The sequence below is a fragment of the Glycine soja genome, chromosome 7 (genome assembly GCF_004193775.1).
Source record: "Glycine soja cultivar W05 chromosome 7, ASM419377v2, whole genome shotgun sequence".
NCBI classification, from domain to species: Eukaryota; Viridiplantae; Streptophyta; class Magnoliopsida; order Fabales; family Fabaceae; genus Glycine; species Glycine soja.
In genome coordinates this window covers 8,447,763-8,469,072 of record NC_041008.1, presented here as the reverse complement: position 1 = coordinate 8,469,072, position 21,310 = coordinate 8,447,763, and the positions used below count along the sequence as shown (strand labels likewise).

General features: G+C 35.9%; 1 protein-coding gene and 2 pseudogenes across 2 annotated transcripts; 2 read left to right on the top strand and 1 right to left on the bottom strand.

Moving 5' to 3' along the window:
* The first annotated feature begins 558 nt into the window (after positions 1-558).
* On the top strand, positions 559-6,664 carry LOC114418587 (annotated as a pseudogene). The gene is made up of 9 exons (XR_003668057.1): positions 559-832; positions 1,500-1,673; positions 2,607-3,014; positions 3,131-3,411; positions 3,511-3,579; positions 3,997-4,053; positions 4,969-5,021; positions 5,109-5,184; positions 5,448-6,664. The product of XR_003668057.1 is annotated as an uncharacterized LOC114418587 (transcript).
* A 2,440-nt stretch (positions 6,665-9,104) lies between these two features.
* On the top strand, positions 9,105-16,847 carry LOC114418586 (annotated as a pseudogene).
* Positions 16,848-17,067: 220 nt separating this feature from the next.
* Positions 17,068-20,960, bottom strand: LOC114418585 (strigolactone esterase D14-like). Its single transcript, XM_028384016.1, has 2 exons — positions 20,538-20,960; positions 17,068-17,752 (listed from the first exon to the last, which is right to left on the bottom strand). Exons 1-2 carry the CDS (start codon positions 20,945-20,947, stop codon positions 17,326-17,328), a joined length of 837 nt encoding a protein of 278 aa, XP_028239817.1. The 5' UTR covers positions 20,948-20,960; the 3' UTR covers positions 17,068-17,325.
* Positions 20,961-21,310: the final 350 nt, after the last annotated feature.

The following is a 21,310-nucleotide window of genomic DNA, read 5'->3' as shown; positions in this document are numbered from 1 at the left end:
ATTAACAAATTAAGAAATATATAAATCCATAAACTAGTAACTTTAATAAAATGAAGTTACATAATAAAATCAAGCTCCGACAGCGAGATAAATGTTTGCTTTTGTGTAAATCTTGTCAATAAACATGTGTTTTGTGTTAATGCCAAAATGATTTTAATATGGTTAAAACTTTCAAAATGAATTTATTTGTATTAATGTCATAAAGTCATGAATATACCAAACTTAGAAAATGCATTTACCTTATTCCGTCAAATTGAAACACTTGCCTCTTCTTTCAAGCAATAGCCAATTGCACGTTCCACTTGTAACTCATCATTAATTATACGTCATTCATAACCGTCCATCACATAACCGATTAAACTCCATCAACGGTCCACATTGTCTGCTATAAAACGAAGGCGAATATAGCAGCACCACATAAATCCTCGGGCCCCACACATTACGTGTAATCGTGATCCATAGCAACACGAAATTATAGCCAAAAAGCGACACTTATTATTTTCGCCAATGATAATTGCCCACGTGGCTCCCAGACAGAAACCACCGACCTCGTAGGGCAAAGGTTCTTTGGTTTGGTGCGTGTTATTTTAGAACCTTTCATCGGATTACCGGTCAGTCACTGATTTCAAACTTCCACGACCATCTATTCCCTATATCCGCTTCCAATTTGTTAATTTTCATTCTGATACGATTCTGGGTATCGCCAAATTTCTCGATTTTCCGCATATTTTGGATTTGGAGGGGTTTGAAGAAATAACCGAACTTTGGAAGGAAAAACACAACCCCATATGATGCAACGCTTGGTTGATCATGTTCTTGCTGTTACTAAAGAGTAAGGCCATTTGATTCATCTTTGTTAGGTTTGAATATTTTATCATGGTTGTTGGATATCTATGTTTCAAATAAAACGGGGTGCCTGTTTTTTCTTTTTTGTGGAGTTAAATTATATTATGATGGTTTTTGAGGCAATGATTCAATGATAAGGACGTGTTTGTTCTCTCTGTTGTTTTGACATAGTTTCTGTTTGGTCCTGGTTTTTCTTTTTACTGGTTATTATGGCTGTAATTCTGCTGATCCTCCTGGACAATGAATGTTTCGTATTGTTTTTACTGTTCAAATGGGTATCGTTTGTTTGATGGATTGGGTTGAGTCCTTTTGCTACTGTTATGCTTCAATGCAATTCTTATAGCAATTTTTAAGCACTTTTCTTTTTCTTTTTCCTTTTTTTGGGGGGAAGCTATTTTATTGCTAATCTAAAAGATTTGGCTAAAACAATTCTGTTTAATTTTGTTGCTTTTCTACAGTCTTAACGCTTAAGGTGTTGATCAATTTAAAAGATCTTTTAGTGGCAAAGAATTTTGGAATCCTAATACTTTTTTGGTTTGTTGGAAGTGACACAATGCATTGATGTTTTAGAGCCATGGGGTATTCTATCTCAATGTCTTAATCAATTGTTTACTTGGCAAAGGATGGGCATATTTATCTGGTTTTTAGTGCAGGTCATTGAAGGCAATTACTTATGAGTCCTTAAATAATATTGTGAGGCTAATCAACGGAGTATCAGCCCTTTTGTTGGCACTACTACCTGGGAAAGCTAATATACTAGAAGGTATCCATGGTTGGGAACTCAAGCCAACTTTCAGGGGACCGCGATTTCCACGTTGGATGGAGAAGTAAGTTCTCATTATAACATTAGTAACTTTCTGTGTGATTTTTTTTTCTTTATTTTCTTATTGTTACTTAGTTGATTTTATATACTTGCATTTGTTGCTTTGTTATAACTCATGACTATTGGTATGGAGTAACAATCGCTATTTATTTGCTAAGGCCCAAGAGTCACTTGTTCAGTTATTAGATATTTTTTTGTTAATATTCTTTACAATGCTGTATGTTCTATTATAGGTTTTTTTCTGTATCATTTACCAAGTGGTTGCATGCACTGATGGTAATTTATAAAAGATGTACCTGCAAATGCATTAAGGTTTCAACCCTTAACCACCCCATGATACTGGTGTCATGCCTTTATATGCATATCCTTCATCTACCTGCTGTGCAGGTTGCTGCCTACAGTACATGGATATTAAAAGAATTATGAAATAATGCAAGTTGCAAGGAACTATATTATTGAAAAAACCAAATTTGAAAAGAAATGACTTAGGCTTTAAAAACCAGACAAGAAGAGAGAAGGAAAAAATTGAAAATTAGAGAAAGAAAAATTAGGACATATAGTGGAGCCAGAGAATTGGCAGAGATTGAAGTCAAAGTTAACTAGAAAATAATTGATGCCAATGAATTAGTATATAGGGATAAAAAGTGTAATTCTTTTAGTTATTTTCTTAGTGAGATATTTGAGTCTATCAGAGACTTGTGAGTTATTTTATTAAAAACTTGTAAACATATTTGACTATGTATTTTGTTATTTCTTTTACATTTTTATACCTTATTTATTTTTATGTTTTGTTTTTGTAATTCTTTGAAAATTTCACATCATGCATTCTATCTCATTTTGGGATGCATGCCTTTGTTTACAGCTTAACAATTTGACTAGTTTGTTCATGATGTTGTTGTCCTTGCCTTGAATTTTGATTTTGCTTTCTTTTTTCTAGTGGTGTATCCTCTTTCAACCAGTTCATCCACGAACTTTCTGTGGATTCTGATAATTCAAGCCCTGAATACTCATCTGGAGAAGAAGATACTGATAGATATAGTGATAGATTCGATTGCCCTCCATCTCCCGCATCTCAGAGTTCTAGAACCTCAGAAGCTGTTTTGCCAAGTACAGTAGGCATCAGATGGATTGGATCCAGTATATCATACTTTTGATTTGGTTTCCTGTAAAGTTATTGCTGTGGATTCCACTTCATCTTTTCCGGTTAGTTTATTATGGGGTGTCAAAAGCCATTTCTGTCTCTGGAAATAAGCGCCCTTCACATTTAAATGCACATATGAGGGTGCTAAGCCTCAAGGATCATATTATCCACCGTGCTACTGATAGGAGACGTGGAGTTGTAGAGGTTGTGCAACATTTCTTTATTTATTAATTTGTATTGTATTTGTTTGTGTTGTTTAGATAAATTTCATATGAGAATGTAAATTTTGTATTGCTAAGTAAGCTTATTTTGTGAATCAGGATCTTCATCTAGGCATAGAGTTATCTATAGAAGCTGTCTTCGATGTTGTTCACAAGGCAGCACATCTTCTTTTTTCGCCTTCAGAAGCTTTTGGGACATTATTCAGGTTGTTTTCATCTCATGAAAGTGACACTAAAGAAGATTGTGATGGTGTTGAGGACACCCCCATTTATACAGCTACACTAGGAGAGAATGACCCAATGCCTACGGAGAGGAATGTCAAGTATCAGCCTCTGAATACAGATGCCCGGACATGCCAGGATGTCATAACAGACCTTGGGTAATCTTCTTTATCATGCAGTTGCCTTTACATTTTGTTCTTTTTTTGCCTTGAAATCTTGATAGTCTGCTTCATGATTTATCATTCTATCTATGGCAGGTATCCATATGAAGCCATTCGTGTGATCACCGCTGATGGATATATTCTTCTTTTGGAAAGAATACCTAGGTAAAAATGTTCATTTTGATTGAAATTATGTGGATCTTCATAAATTTAACTATATAGCCCTTATGAGCTTTTTACTTTGATCTTCTGAGATAAAATTAAATGCATCACGGATGATTATTTTTTATTAATCACTTCAGAAGTCAGAAATGGATACAGCAGTGCATGATTCTAATTGGCATATTTTGATATCTCAACTATTTTGTCATTGTGTGGAGTGAATTACATCAGATATGTGGAATAATTTTATTACGGTTGGGAATGTGTCTTATTCTGTTAACAAAGTTAATTTTTATAAACTGATAAGAATGTGGCAAAAATATGTGTGGAAAATGGTGATCATTAGGGATGTCATTATGATTTCTAGAACAGGTGGTACCTTGCAGTGTGTAGTGTCTAATGCCTATTCTGACTTCCCAGGCGAGATTCAAGGAAAGCTGTTTATCTTCAGCATGGAGTTTTTGATTCATCAATGGGGTGAGTATTTTATCTCTATATTTGCTTAGTTTTTACTTGATTCTGTTATTAGTTTACTTATGAGTTAAGAGAGTCATACTGTATAGTTGTGTTTGAAAAGCTCAAGTTTTGAAGAACAAAAGGTTTTGCCTTGGTGTTGTTATGATGTCAGAATAAGCAAAATTTGTGCAGTAGATTGAGAAAAGCTTTTGTTGCATTATGAACTTTATATTTAAGTCAATAGGTGCATGAACCTTACATTCTTACTATTAGTAGGGTAGAAACAGTCTGGTAAATGGAATTGGCTTTATTTACTAAAGGCCAGAGCATTTATAGTATTTGAATTCTGAACTCACTATTGAGCAACTTGTCGAGAGATTTGTGCATACCCACTTAAAATTGTGTTTTTATTGCACTATTTGCTTGGGATAGTAATATGTCTTTATGCTAGGAATTGGGATAAAAATGGGACAATAGGTTTGCTTGTTATTATAATTTCTGTGATAATTTGAGCAGGCGTAAGATGGAGTGACATGGCCTGTAGTTCCCACATAAAGTCAGTGACAACTGGCAAATATTGAGTTTTTGCCAAAAGTCATGAGTGCAAAGGTGTCGTGTCCTTTAGGCCAAAGAGAATTGTGCTTACAGTTTATCCTTAAAATGTTACCTCAAATGGCCATAGGGAGTGAGAATTCCCTTATAAGCCTCAAAGCCATATGAACTTCTTGATGCTTTGTGGTGTGTCCTTCATTTGTCTTTTTCTTGGAGATAATCTTGTTACCGAAATTATGTTTACTGTGCAGTAATGCAGTTACTTAAGTATCAATATTTTATATTTTAGGCCAGTATCAGGACTTCAGATTCATTTTTTTAAACTTCTCAACAATATGGTCAAATCATAGTGATATTCTAATATTTTTTTTCCCTGGGGTTCAGTTGGGTATCTAATGGTGTTGTTGGCTCTCCAGCTTTTGCAGCCTATGACCAAGGTTTGTTATATTTGTCTAGAAAATATCTGTGCTTTAGCAAACAATTCCTTTTTTTGGAATTATTACATAGTTTTGTTCTATCGGCAGGGTATGATGTGTTTCTGGGGAATTTTCGTGGTTTGGTTTCTCGGGAACATGTCAACAAGAACATATCATCACGTCAGTAAGTTCATAAAGCAAATCTCTATGAATATTTTTGAAAATTTTCAGAGAGAACGGAATGAAAAGAATAGGGATGGAAAAATATGTGTGTTTGTTTTCCCTTAATAATATGTTTACTCCCAAATAAGGGGACTTATTCCCTTCCATTCTTTTCCCTTCTATCTTCCTCATTGCCTTTCATCCAATAAAGTGTGATTTCTGTTTGTATCTAATCTAGCTTTCTATCTTATGCTATTTATTCATGTAAGAATTGATGTAATGTAGATACTGGCGGTATTCCATCAATGAGCACGGGACTGAGGATATTCCTGCTATGATAGATAAAATTCATGAAGTAAAAACTGCTGAATTGAGGCTTACTAAACCTGATATTGAGGAGGAAACCGATGATGATCAGCTTTACAATCTTTGTGCCATTTGCCATAGTTTGGGAGGAGCTGGTATGATGATGTATGTTATTACACAAAGGATAGAAGGGAAACCCCACAGACTTTCAAGATTGGTTTTATTATCACCAGCCGGTTTTCATGACGACTCTAACATCGTTTTTTCTATGGCGGAGCTTCTATTAGTTTTATTGGCTCCTGTTTTGTCTCTTCTTGTGCCTGCCTTTTATATACCAACCAGATTTTTTCGTATGCTTGTCAACAAGTTAGCCCGGGATCTTCATAACCTACCTGCAGTTGGAGGATTGGTTCAAACTTTAATGAGTTATGTTGTTGGTGGAGACAGCTCAAACTGGGTTGGAGTTCTAGGATTACCACATTATAACACAAATGACATGCCAGGAGTATCTTTTCGTGTTGCTCTCCATCTTGCACAGATGAAGCGCACTGGAAAGTTCAGAATGTTTGATTATGGGAGTGCATCTGCCAATATGAAAGTGTATGGTTCGCCTATGCCTTTGGACTTGGGTGAACACTACGGACTCATAGACATTCCTGTTGATCTTGTTGCTGGACAGAAGGACAAGGTGATAAGACCTTCAATGGTAAAGAGACATTATAAATTGATGAAGGGTGCCAGGGTAGATGTTTCATATAATGAGTTCGAATATGCACATTTAGACTTCACCTTCTCCCATCGTGAAGAACTCTTGTCTTATGTTATGTCATGCTTGTTGCTTGTGGATCCTAATCCAAAACATCAAGTGAATCAAAGGGTTGTAAGGTCAAGGAGGAAAGGACAAGTTGCAGCTAGTGGGTAGATTGTACAAAAACCGTATACAGTTCATACTTACTGAAGTTTTTCTGCCATTTCTTGCAAGAGTCTTTGTGGTACATTGTGCATGTTTCAATATAGAGCTGCTCTGTATACTAGGAGTAATCTTTTCCTACAAATCTTTGTTTTCCGTTTGGAGGAAAAACAGACCTTGAAAATATGTTGGAAATGCACATTGTAAAATAGTGTACAACTGTACTGATTATTAGAACAGAACAAAGGCATTATACTCTCTCTCTCTCTCAATAATTCACATCTTTGCAAAACTTCTGAACTTGCCACATAGTGAAACTGTTGTTACCTAGTAGTACAATTAGTGTTATGAGACGAAATATAACATTTTTGTGAAACTGTTGTTACCTGGTAGTACAATTAGTGAGGTAATTATCCCAACTTCACCTTATGAAAACTAGAAAAAAGAAGCATGACCTCATGACTGGTCTCTACTCTTAATTCGTACTCTTTTTTCACAACATGAAAGGCTTTAAGCAAGTAAACTTTCTTACCGTCAATTTTTCACCTTAAAACCAAATTTAAGAAGACAGACACTTCCTGAAAGTACTTCCCTACATAGATTATTCTGCAAAAGGAAAATTTCCTCATAACTATATCACCCAAGAAATTGCAATAAAGCAGTAATTGGACTTTATCTTTATGAGTCTCACTTATGATGAAATTAGTTTATATATGAAGATGTGAAAGGAAGAGTAAATAATTCATACTCCTTTTGGACCTAAATATAAGCAACAAAAAAAAAATTGGACTTAAATATAAATAAATACTAACTAACTTTTATCTCATTTAATAATAGTATTCTTATTATGTCCTTCATTTAATAAAATTTTGTTTTCTGTGAATCATTTATTCCTATTCTGCAAACACTACTATGAAGGATATTTTAGGAAGAAATTTTGAATTAAACGTTATTAATTGAATTTCTTATTTCATGTGTCTGGTAGTTAAATTTACTTGTATTTAGGTCCGGAGAAAGTATTATATATCATCATACTTTTGGATAGATGAAACCATCAATGATAGAGTACTCGTGATAGAGTACTCTTTATGGAATGGATGCCTCATGGCAGATTTTTTGCACTTCACCGCCTTCACAATTTTTCAAGTGTCCTAAATATAGGAAACACATTTGGTTGGAATTCAATTTCAATAGTGGATATTACAGAAATTCTTTCTTGCAGGTAAAACAGAATGTTAGAAGAAGAAAAGTTGATGCATGAAGAAAGTGGCTAAGCCAGCCTAAACAAAGCCAAAAAAGTAGTTCTTACATGATAACCAGACTAAAAGTACATCTAAAATGGTTATAGTTAAACCTATTTTGATAAGCCCTTAGTAATAACCAAATCAAAATTGCATTTAAAGTGTATGTGTCCAACCCTTTGTTTATATTTTATTTTACTTTATTAGTATGATTTTTAATTTAAAATTTAACCTTTTTTCTAGAATAAAATAGAAGTACCACCCCTCAATTTTAGAACAAACAAATAAATGAGTAAGATAACAATCATTCTATTAATACACAAATTTAACCTTTTTTTCAGGATAAAATAAAAGTACCACCCCTCAATTTTAAAACAAACAAATAAATGAGTAAGATAACAATCATTCTATTAATACACAGATTAACATATAATTACTTAACTTAAAGTAGGCTTAATTATACTATTATTTCTTAATCAAGCTTATTCTCTAATTTTTATAAACTGGATTATCATATAACAACCTATCTTTAATTGTAAGTTTAGGCTCATATCAATCCTAAAAGCTAACTCAAGGGTAAGGGTTACCCCCCGCTTATATATTTTAACTTATTTTATTTTTAACCCATATGAGACTTGGATTTTTTCCAAAAAGTTCAACTATCCAATCGTGCTTCTGTAAGCTCTTCCCACTGTTTTCTTTGCGTCCTTGGAAAATACAAACAATGAATGAAGCAAATTTGATATCTTGAGACACCCAATTGTGTGTTTGTGCATCATCCTCTCTTTTACCATAAAGTTTTTTTATTTTCGGTTTTTGAATTATGGGTCTGGCTAATTTTAAATTTTAAGATACACTTGGTTTGCTCATAGTCTGTTATTGATATTGAATTTGCTTATAGGAGAAACAATCTGAATTCCTTCCATTAGTCATTGAGGACCACGTTGTTGGATTCATTCATAATGGGTAAAATTTACTTCAATTTATCTCTTCTTTATTTTCCTTGTAAAATGCATGTGTCATCTCTTGCTTAGTTTTTTTGTGAATGTCTCATTGGTTAACCTTGTTGGGTTCTAGCTGAATCAATTCTTTACCTTGTTCTGGCTGATCTTTATAGCTAACCTTACCTAGTGGGATAAGGCTTTCTTGTTGTTGTTGTGGTTCTGATTTATTATGATGAAATGAACTGCTTCACCTGCACCATAGCTAATGATAGTGGCAGGTTTATTGGCTAAACTTAGGTTTATGGTGCATTTAAGGGACTTTGGCGATGTATTCGTTTTCCCAAAGACAAGTATAATGGAGGCCTCTATGGTGACTTTATTTCTTTGCATCCAACCCTGAAGATAGTTGAGGAAAGAACCAGTGCAATTGGATATGTGGTAGAGCGTTTGGGAGAGGAGAAGATTCCAGGTATACGAAACGAGGTATTAATTATGATATGTATAAAATATTTTGATTTTTGCCATTCTTCTATGCTTTTCTAATGCCTAAGTACCTAACTTATGTTTTTTGTCCATGTTTTACAACTTTACCCTGTGACATCATCATTCAGCGCACCCATTTTCTTTTCATTAGAGCATGTTGCAGCTCCTTATTTTGGCATAAAGGTACATGGGAATATCTCTGGTTACTTCATTACCAAACTTGCTTTCTAATTTTTGTGTACTTATTGCAAATGTTTGAAGTCATATATTCAGATTCGGCTGCGTGTACACTGTGAATTCTGCCCAAGCCTTGTGTTGTTATCATATTTTGTACTCATGTCTTCTCTTCTAAAGCATGTTTAGCCACAATTTATTGTTTTGGTAGAAAATCATTTTCCTCCTCACTTAATTTTGTGTATAAACTATTCCATGCCAAATAAATTTCATGATAAAAACTTTCAAACAAATCAGTCAAGTACTATTCACTGTCAAATTGATCTTGCTTTAGTTTTGTGGAATGGAATGTTACCAATTTGCAATCTTAGTGTTGGCATCATTTTGAAGTTAATTGATGATTTGTCTTCAAGAAAATTTGGCACAACCTGATACAAAACAGATTCAGCAGTGAAAGAAGAAAACAAGGGAATGAAAAAAATCAGGGGAATTACTCAATATTGATTAAAGGAAAAATGGAAAACTACAATAGAGGATGAACCCCCTAATGTCCCAGAGCTATGCTCCGCATAGGCAAAAACTATTCTCGCTCTTCCCCTCCTCTCACCAACACCTCATGATAAAAAGCAATAAACCCATAACAGAAAATATCTCTCCTCTCTCCTCTAACAAACTCACAATCCCCTTTTTCCTATTTTGCCCTCTTCTTCCTATGAGTGTAGACAATTCACTCCCTTGGGCTTTTTAATGTCTCATTTGCCAATGGCTCCTTAGGCCCAATGATCCCTTGATCCCTATCAATACCTCCTCCTAAAAACAACTGCTTGTCCTCAAGCTTCAATTCTGGAAATTGACTTCTCATGAGCAGTTCATCCTCCCAAGTAGCCTCTTCACTTGGTTGGCCTTTCCAGCTCACCAACCATTGAATTATCCTCTTCCCTCCTTTAGAGACCTCCCTAACCTCTAGCACAGCCTCAGGTTCAGCTATTGCCACAGTTCCTTCTTCCAAATCAGGTAATAATTCAGTCTCCACGAGGTACCCTCCATGTGCTTTCTTCAGTGACGAAACATGGAATACTGGATGAATTCTTGATGTTGCTAGCAATTTCAGATGATAAGCTACCTCTCCAATTCTTTCCAACACTTCATAAGGCCCATAATAACGAGCACATAGCTTTGGATTGATCCGGTTTGTCACCGATGCTTGCCTATACGGTTTCAGCTTGAGAAAGACCATATCTCCCACCTCAAAACTCCTCTATTTTCTGTGTTTATCAACCTGATGCTTCATTCTCTCCCTGGCTCTCTCCAGATGGATTTTCAGTTGTCTAAGGATCTCATCACGATCCTGTAAATCCTTAAACACGGCTGCCACTCAAATTTCTCCAGGCACACTTCACACTAGAGCTGGTGGTTTTCGCCCATATACGGCCTCAAATGGTGCAATACCAATGGACTCATGATAGGTGATATTAAACCAATATTTAGCCCAAGATAACCACTGAACCCAACTCCTAGGCTTGTCACCGATAAAGCATCTGAGATAAGTCTTCAAACACCGGTTTGTTACTTCAGTTTAACCATCTATTTGCGGATGATAAGTTGTACTCATCTTCAACATAGTCCCTTGGAGTCTAAAAAACTCTTTCCAGAACACACTCATGAACAGCGAATCTCTATCACTAATTACAGAACTAGGAACTCCATGCAAGCGAACCACTTCCCTTATGAACAATTCAACTACTGTCCTCGTCGTATAAGGATGCTTCAATGGAATAAAGTGGCTATACTTGGATAGCCTATCCACAGCTACCAGGATAGCTTCATACCCTTTTGATTGAGGTAACCCAGTAATAAAATCAAGGGAAATATCTTCCCATATTTGTGCAGGAACTAGAAGTGAATGTAGTAAACCCCCAGGAGCAATGGTGAGGTATTTTTGTCGTTGGCATATATCATAATTTTGTACAAATTTCATCACATCCCTCCTCATGCCAATCCAAAATACATTCAAGGCTAATCTCCGGTAAGTTCTATAGAAACCCGAATGTCCACTTTGGGGTGTAGAATGAAATTCCTCAATCAACTTAGGGATCCAATTAGATTTGTTAGATATTACTAACCTGTCCTTGTAGTACAAGATTCCATGTCTGTAAGTGAAATCACCCTGATCAATCTGTCCCTGTTGCAATGCTTCTATTTTCTTCTTCCACAACTCGTCCTCATGCACCTCAGCCACTAAAGCCTGACAATCCAACCACACAGGCATAGACACCATGGAAGACAACTCCCCCAAACTTCGGGACAACGCATCTGCTCCTTTTTTTTCTAGACCAGGTTTGTAGACTATCTCAAAGTTGTACCCAAGTAACTTAGCTAACCAATTTTGTTGACTCCCTGTGGTTATCCCCTACTGCAATAATTGTCTCAAACTCTTTTGATCTGAATAAACTACAAACTTTCTTCCTAACAGATACGGCCGCCAGTGTTGTATTGCTAATGCCACTGCCATCAATTCTTTTTCATAAGCGGACTTAGCTAAGTTTTTGCTTCCCAAAGCTTTACTAAAGTAAGCTATAGGCCTATGTTCCTGCATCAAAATTGCACCAATTCCAAGTCCAGAAGCATCACACTCTAGCTCAAATTTCTTTTCAAAATTGGGTAAGGTAAGCACCGGGGCTGTGGTGATCCTTTTCTTCCGTTCTTCAAACGCGATCTGGGTTTGCTCATTCCATCCAAAACCATCTTTTTTTGTTAATTTTGTCAAGGGTCTTGTCACCTTCCCATAATCTTTAATGAATTTACGTGTAGTAACCCGTAATTCCCAAAAATCCTCGAACCCCCTTCACATTTTTGGGTACAGGCCACACCACAATGCTCTTGACCTTGTTGGGATCCACTTCCACTCCTTGTTGTGTGATGATATGCCCCAAATACCCTACGCTCATTTGGCCAAAGCTACACTTCTCCTTATTGGCATACAGGCAATGCTGCCTCAAAATTCCCAGAACAGCTCTTAACCCCTCTATATGCTCCTCTCATTCCTCATGATACACCAAGATATCATCGAAGAAAACCAATACCCCACGCCTCAATAAGTCCCTAAACACTTCATTCATAAGGGATTGGAATGTCGCAGAAGCATTCGTCAAACCAAATGGCATGACAAGATACTCGTAATGCCCCTCATGTGTTCTAAATGTTGTTTTTGGGATGTCTTCCACTTTCATTCTCACCTGGTGATAACCTGATCGGAGGTCCAACTTGGAAAAATATTTTGCCCCATGTAGTTCATTCAATAATTCCTCAATAATCGGAATCGGAAATTTATCTAGTATTGTTGCCTTGTTCAAAGCACGATAGTCGACGCACATCCTCCATTGGTTACTTTTCTTTTTCACCAAGATGACAAGGCTTGAATACTCACTTTGACTATGCCTTATCCACCCATTTTCCAGCAGCTCCTTAACTTGCCTTTTGATTTCATTTTTTTGGTGATACGGGTACCTATAGGGTTGTACATTCACCGGTGCTTCTCCTGGCTTAAGAGTAATTGAATGCTCCTTCACCCTTTCTGGGGGAATACCTCTAGATTCCTGGAATACATCTTCAAATTCCTCCAAAATCTCCTCCAACTCTAGTCGCTTCTGCTAGTTCAACTCACCCTCTCTATGTCCCTTTTCTTCATTCAGAATTCCCTCAAGTGATGCCAACAATGGTTCCTCGCCCACAATCCCTTTCAACGTCTTTGACATCCCACCTTCTTCGAATTTCATGATCTTTTTGGACCAATCAATTGTCATCTCCCCCAGTGAACACAACCAAGACATTCCTAAAACAATATCAATGTCTCCTAACTCGATCAAAACATTACCAGCTTCTGTCTCCACACAAATGTTTCGACAAATTCCACAGGTGTCAGCCTTGTGACCATCGCCCATTAAAATCCTCATCTTCTTTGTATTCTCCCATCCCCAGCCAAAAGCCTCCACCAACTTCTTCGATACGAAATTATGGGTTGTCCTACTGTCCACCAAAAGCACGACCGGAATACCACCAACGGTCCCTTTAATCTTCATCGTATTGGGGAAATCTCGATTGTCGATGTCCAAGCCTCGCAAGGTCAACACACTGCATTTCCCTTCCAAAACGACATAGTCTTCATCACTTTTCTCGTCGTTTGGAGTCTCCTCTTCCTCACATTCCACTTGGATTTCCTCATTCACCAGAATAAGCTTGAGTTGCTTAACAGGGCACTGATGGAGTGGCCCAAAAGGGCCACCACACTTAAAACATAACCCTCTTTTGCGCCTATCCAACAAGTCCTGGTAGGCTAAATGCTTACCTCCCCTGTCACAAGGCCTATTAAAATTTTTTTCTACACCCCCTCTTTCGCATATGGACCAGGCCCATTAGTTCCCACCTGAAGGCCCACACCTTTCAATCCTCCATGGCCCGTGTTTGATCCACTATGCTGGGATCTCGACACAAACCCGAAACCTCCTCCTCCTCGAGTGTCAACAACCGTTTGCCATCCATGCGACCCACGCTCTAATTCTGCCTCAAGCGCTCGCGTCGTATTCATGAGGCGCCCACGAGATAACGGCACTGCCATGTTCAGACTCCTCAGACGAGCACGAATGTCTTCTCTTAGACCATTCGTTAAGTAAGCAAAATACTGCCCCTCCATCAACCTTGGTACTTGAGCAACCAAGCTCTCGAAGCATCGAATGTATTCTTCCACCGTCCCAATTTGGCGTAATGACGTCAATTGCTCAAACACCGTCCCCTCCTCGATTCCACCGTACCTCTCCATCAACTCCCTTTTCAGATCCTCCCAAGTCAAATCTTCATAATCGTTCAACAATGAATTAAAGAAGTGGATGGTACCCCCTTCCATACAAATCTGAGCAAGGCTTACCTTCACAGCTTCGCCGGTATTCTGGACTTGGAAATAGTTTTCTGCACGAGAAATCCAACCGGCTGGATCCTCACCGGTGAAGGTTGGTAATTCGATCTTCTTCATTGACTGACGAAACTCGTTCAATGCGTCCTCGTCTAATGTTATCATTCTGAAACTGGACTTCTCTGCGTCTCCCTTGGCCCCCTTTCCGCGTGAGTTTTTTCCCGCAGAACTCTCGCCATCTTCTGGGTTATCCTTCCCAAAACTTTTGATGAACAAATCCATCAATTTCTCTTGATTCGCAGCAATAGTGTCTTGTTTGGTGTTATGTTTCTCCGACTGACTTCGCAACACCTCAACGGAAGCCTTGAGCTTCGAAATCTCATTCTCCAATGATGCAACGCAACCTTCCATCCCTGGCTCGCCTCCTGCTGGTTGCTTACTGCTATGACTTCGTTTTTGTGGCATTCACCAGACTCTATGGAAGCATCCGACAGGTCGGACCAATGATACAAAACAGATTCAGCAGTGAAAGAAGAAAACAAGGGAATGAAGAAAATCAGGGGAATTACTCAATATTGATTAAAGGCAAAATGGAAAACTACAATAGAGGATGAACCCCCTAATGTCCCAGAGCTATGCTCTGCATAGGCAAAAACTATTCTCGCTCTTCCCCTCCTCTCACCAACACCTCATGATAAAAAGCAATAAACCCATAACAAAAAATATCTCTCCTTTCTCCTCTAACAAACTCACAATCCCCTTTTTCCTAATTTGTCCTCTTCTTCCTACGAGTGTAGACAATCCACTCCCTTGGGTTTTTTAATGTCTCATTTTCCAATGGCTCCTTAGGCCCAATGATCCCTTGATCCCTATCACAACCACACATTATTTGTTTTTCAACAGGCTTTCTAGTTGATAGTCCAGTTCATATCCTAAAGCTAATGTTTTTTTTTTTTTATAACTTTTCATCTTTAACCTGTATTTTGATACCCTAGAGCTCTTATTGGCTATAACATTGTTAACCAATTTTTTTCTCTTCAAAGATTAGGCTTATGGAGTCCATATGAATGGCTATGTTGAGGTGGATGGGCAGAAACACCTGGGGGTAGGGAAAAGAAGTGACACGAAACAAACATCCTGGAATGCTTGATCATCTAGTTCCAGGAGGATTGGTTTGTAGTTTCATCTGTATTTGTTCTGACCTTGAAATGTTTAAACATTTCTCCTTGAGACCACTATTACCTTGTATGTGAATCATTTTGCCACTGCTTAGGAACCGGACAGTGTAAATAATGAGCAAACACAAAATAAGCAAATCAATGTTGGCTAATAAGATCAATTTACTATTCAATGTTTCCTTTAGTTCAATACATTATCATTGACTTTCTGAGTTAATTGCTATGGTCACAGCCACACGAAATTGACTGTCAAAGAGAATCTCATAAAGGAATGTGAGGAGGAAGCCGGAATACCTAGATCTATCTCTTTCAAGTAAGTTAATTACCTGGTACCAAACCTTCCTCCTTCCTCCTCCACTCCCCTAGTACGTGGATTTTCTATTCCTTTGGGATTGCGAGTTAACTGATTTTTTTTCTGCCTATGCTCAACATGTTTATAGTTGTGTGCACTAGTTTACTCTTTCCAACAAACCATAAGCCAAAATGACAAAATCCAAATAAGTAGTATTCTCTATCTGTCTAATTCTGTTGATTGCTGCTGTTACAGAGCCATACCTGTTGGTGCTATTTCATATTTGGACGTTGATGGGCATAGATACAAGAGAGATGTTGAATTCTGTTATGATCTAAAACTTCCAAAAAGTTTCTTACCTAAAAATGAAGGTAAGCCTTACAAGTTCTTCAGTTTTACTGTTGTTTATGTTCTAGTGATGCCCTGCTCACCCTTTGTGATAACTGGTTTAATAAATATCAGATGGAGAAGTTGATAGCTTCAAATTGACCTCTGTTATGCAAGTTGCAGAAGTCATACACAAGACATTTTTTTAAGCTGAATTGCTCTCTCGTAATCATTGACTTCCTGTTTCAACATGGGTATTTCTCTCTTTGCGTACACCTTTCCGTACTTTTTTTTCCTGTATGTTTATTTAAATAATTAAATGGAAGTAAAAGATTAAGCAGCCTTTGTACATTAAAATCCTAACATGCATATAAAATAGCAATGTGGTCATTGTTCTATTCTGGGAACCATATGGTATTTGTATGTAAGACTTTTGTTTGTGTGCTACTGTGCTTTCTGGAAACTCAAGTTTGGTTTATTGTCATTCCCAAAACTTATGGGCCTTTAGCAGAGTATACACAATGGATTTAGAATTTCCAGGCTTTGTGAATGTATATTAGGAAACCATATATTGCAAAATTGCAATGATACTGCATACAAAGTAACAAAAGTGAAATTTCTTTCACAATTGTGGTCTTAAATGATTTTTGGCGGGATGGTTCCAGTGAAAACTTAATGATTATTTGTTCTTATATTGCAGATACATCACTCCTGAATATCTTGGATATTTGGATCTCCTACGAAACTTACGAATAGGAGATTGCTCCTGACTCAAAGCATCATGACCATTCACTATGCCATGCATTGATATGCTGTTTTATTGTTATCCTTTATGTTGTTGAAATTTCATAATGATTAATTTGATATTATATTAAAAACTCTTGGGATTGTACTTTTCCAGTAATGCAGTCTTCAACTTGGATACTTATTAGTACTTCTTTTTTTTAAGAATTGGTGAGAAAACATTAAATATGTTCAAAGAATTATTCTATGCAAAATCTGACATGTATATTTCATCAAGTCAAAATTGCGGCTGTTTGCTTTATCTAGTTGCAACCCCTTCAATTAAGACAGAAAGATAGTGTGGTCCAAATCATGTGTCGAAGATGAGTTCCACCAATTAATGGGTAAGATTCATGCCAGCTTAAAGTTGAAAAAAATAAGGATTTTCCACTCCACTTTACTAACCAACAAACGGAAGAGAAGAGATACAAAAAAAAAGTACACTCCCACAAGGCTAATTAACATCACTATTTCACAAGTACAAACAATGAATTAATTAACACATACCACACTATTTCCACATCAAGAAAACCATAAAATCATCACACAACTACATCAACCTATAAATGAAATGAGAAACAGGTATAAAACTAAACAAAAGGAATGAAACTGAGAATTATCATCCAAGAACACCCTTAATCACATCAACTAGCTGAAGGCTTGCAGTTAGCTGAGGAAAGTGCCCTTTGGTGTCTACAACCTCCAATGTAACTTTCCCTTTAATTTTGCTCTCCATGTAAACCGCTGCTTTGTGTGGAACAACAATGTCACTGGAAGTCTGAATGATGGTGCATGGAGTTTCAACTTTCTCAAGTATATCTCTGTAGTCACTATAGAACACAGTCTTGGCCAAGGAAGCTGGAACTTCAGCTCTCATTTTTTTCAAGCACTCTCTGAATTTGTTAACGGATGGCTCATCATTTGGATCCACTACTAGTAAGGAGAAGGCAGAAACCCAGTTCTCATAATTGAACTCTATGTTCTTCAATAACTGCTCAATATCTGAGCTAGTAAAGCCCCCCTCATAGTCATCTGTATTAATATACCTGTATGTTATGGCAAGTTAGAGGGACTAACCCTTTCTTTATTGAGAATTAAACATTTGGAATAAAAATACTAAGACACCTGTGAGTTGGTTACAAAACCTATGATTTTTTGTTACCATAGTCATTAAAAGCTTAAAGCAAAGGTCTTAAGAGCATTTTCAATGAAAAACCCATCAAGTAGGTCCTTAACTTCTATTTATTTATTTTTTGATAAAGAGGTTCTTAACTTACTTTTAGTAGCCCTATAATGCAATATAGGATTTAAGAACTCGAGCAAATTTTTACTCAAATGATAGAACTCTTCAGAACTTAAAATGAATCTCATAATGAACACTGTATCTTTATATATAAAAAAAAATTATTAGTTCTGTTAAGCAAAATATTTTTTTAATCTTAAGAACTCGGTTCTTATATATGTACCATTCTACACTTGGCAGCCATGTAAGCCAGTACCAATATCACAAGGACAAGTTCTTATTTCTAAAAATCACCGTTAAAGATGACCTTAGGTTTAATTTTATTAATGTGACTCTACCAATTTTTTTTTTCTAAATACAACAACAATAATAACCATGTCTCACCTAGTGAAAAAAGGGCTTGATTGTAGTATTAAAAAATGGTAACATCACATCAATGAAATTGAAAACAAGTTAAAGGTGAGAGATTTAATTAATGTAAACAAAACATAGGTCAAAATCTATGCATATTGTTTTAGTCACGAATAACTAAAATCATAACAACCTAGGTCCTACAATTCAAATTAAACAAAACTTATTAGGGAATTTTAGAAGTTCGAATTTAAATCTTTTATAGTATGTTCAGAAAGATGGAATATGGAAGTGATGATAATGGAGGGATAGAAAAGAATATTTTTTTTCTTTTCATCTTTTGGTACATTTTAAAAAGTAAAAGATGAGAAGAAAAAAATTGTGAGACCGATGAATAATTGTAATCCTTCCAATTTGAAGAGGAAAAAAGATGAAAAGGGTGATTTATGAGTAAAAGACTAAATTACCCTTACTTTTATATACTTCTTTACTTTATTAAGAATATTTTTATCATTGTTGGGTTGCAATGAATTAGGGCCCATTCGGCTTAGAATCAAATTGAATTTTTCACACTGCAGTATGTCTTTTAGTCCAAGATTTGTGATTAAAGATTAATATGAACACACATCTTAATCACTTCAACCGCTTAAATTGTCAATAAATATATTTCTATTTTTATTTTTATACATCCCTTTACTTTAAAGGAATCAAAATTAAAAATTAAAAATATGCTGAGAGAATATCTTTTTGATCTCTAATTGAAATTGACTTGGCCGGCTAATTGGTGGTGCAAATTTCAAAAGAAGCTACGGAGCAATCTTCCAAATTGTATTTTATCAAAAGAGCCAGATAATTGAAATCAACAAAGTGGGAAGGGAAAGTGAAGTTTTGTCTTTTTTGAGTTAGTTCAGAGCTTTTATGCTTATTCTATTAACATATTTTATTTTTATGGATGAAAGCACGAGTGCATCATCAAACCCACCACGCTTAAAAAGGTGATAGCACAAGAGTACAAGCAAAAAATTGAACTCCCTCCCCCAATCCCGTATAGACCACATGTTTTGGTTGGTTCATCTTTTTTTTTCATTAATTTTGGTACCTGGTTTCTGGTTAGTTCATTTAAATAGAAAAAAAAATAGAAGAAATTATTGCTTATTTGGATTATGATCTATCCTTATCTTTTGTACAGTCAAAAATTGCAAGTTGCTCAAATGATTAGGTGTGTGAATAGTATTGACGAGTTATTGTTCGTTTTCCCTCGACTGTATACTACATTTACAGGCAGTGGAGAGTCCTAGAAAGAATTTTAGGACCAAACCCCCTAAACGCAGTTCTCTAGGTATAAGGATTCGCTGAAGAGAAAGAGACAAGGAAAAAAAATAGCATACGTATAACTCAAAACAATATAGGGATGATGGGATTAGTGAGACAAATATTAAAAAAAAATGACAGTGAGGAAAGGAGAATGCATGCATGTTAAAGGAGACAAAAAAAAAATATATTTGTATAACGTGAGTGGTATGGTAGAAATATAGAGAATAAATATTGTTAAATAAAATATTGTAAAAATTATCGTGTAAAGAGTTTAATAGTTATATATTCAATTATTATTTATATAACTTTTTAGTAAGTTGTTCTAAAAGAAATTAACAAATTATCATGATTAATTGTGATTAAATAATTATATTTTATATTTTTAGTGCGTGAACATTTTCTCTTGTGTAAATAGTATAATAATAAAAATGTAAAATAAAATATTAAGAGGATTAAATTAATAGAAAATAAAAATATTATTAAAATATATTTATTATATCATACTAAAATTATTTAATATTTATTTTTAAATAAATTAAAATATTTAATAAAACAGTTCAAAGAAGTACTGTCCATGATTAATGCAACTAGAGAGTTACTGTTTTTCATCAACAAACTCAAGGATTTCAAAGTATCACAAAAACTATAACAAGTTGAAAAAGTTCTTTACTCGGAATATATAGGAGGGGGATGTTTTTTAACCAAATAAAAAAAATAAACTTATTTCTTAATTTTCAAATAACTAACCAAGCAACAATCAAGAGAAAGCAAAGGATAAGTGACCACATGGGTACATGAGATCGAAGGAGTTAGTGATCTAATCAAAGGTTAAATCTTGATTGAAAGAGGTGTCATTTAATGTTGGACATTTCATCAAACAATTAAATTGACTCTGAAGGATACATGTGTAAGGGTAAGAGTACCTGGGAGAAGCACCAAGGAGAATAAGCCTCTTAAAGAGTTCAGGCCTCTTGATGGAGGCTAAGCAACCAATCATGCCAGACATGGAATGACCAACAAAGGTGACAGCTTTGAGGTCCATCTGATCCATAAGAGTGATCAACTCATCTGCAAAAGCTTCCAAGGAGGTATACTTCAAAGGGTCATAGAGGCTTGGATCCTTCACAGCTCCAGAAAAGGGCCAATCAAACAGCACAACCCGGTAGTTTTCAGCAAAGGAGGGAGTGATCTTCTCCCAGATGGACTGGTCTGTTCCATAGCCATGAGCAAAGACTATGGTTTCACTGCCTGATCCTTGGCTTCTCACATTCAAAGCAGTAGAAAGCCACTTTTTCTGTAACATCTTTGGGTTGTTGTTAAAGTTTGGTTCCATAAGAAGGAAGATTAAAGGCAGAGAAGTAGTGAAAGAGAGCTAGCTATCTAACTATACCAGAATGTGTGGTTTTTATTGCTGCCTTTTGGTATGGTCATATTTATAGCCATATGAGAAATGTTTTTTCTTTCTTCTTTTTTTTTTTTTTCAGGTCAAAAGAAAACATGTAAGATGGTAGTTGTAAGGGTGCAACTCAGCAAATTGAAATTGTGTGCCATCATTTGTCATGTGCTCGTATGGATGGTCAGGTTTAACTATCTGATTTATTTAACTTCTATTAAGTGAGAGAAATGCGTTTTAGAAGACAAAATATAATAATAACAATTAATTAAAAAAATTAATAGTCGATATTATAATCAACTC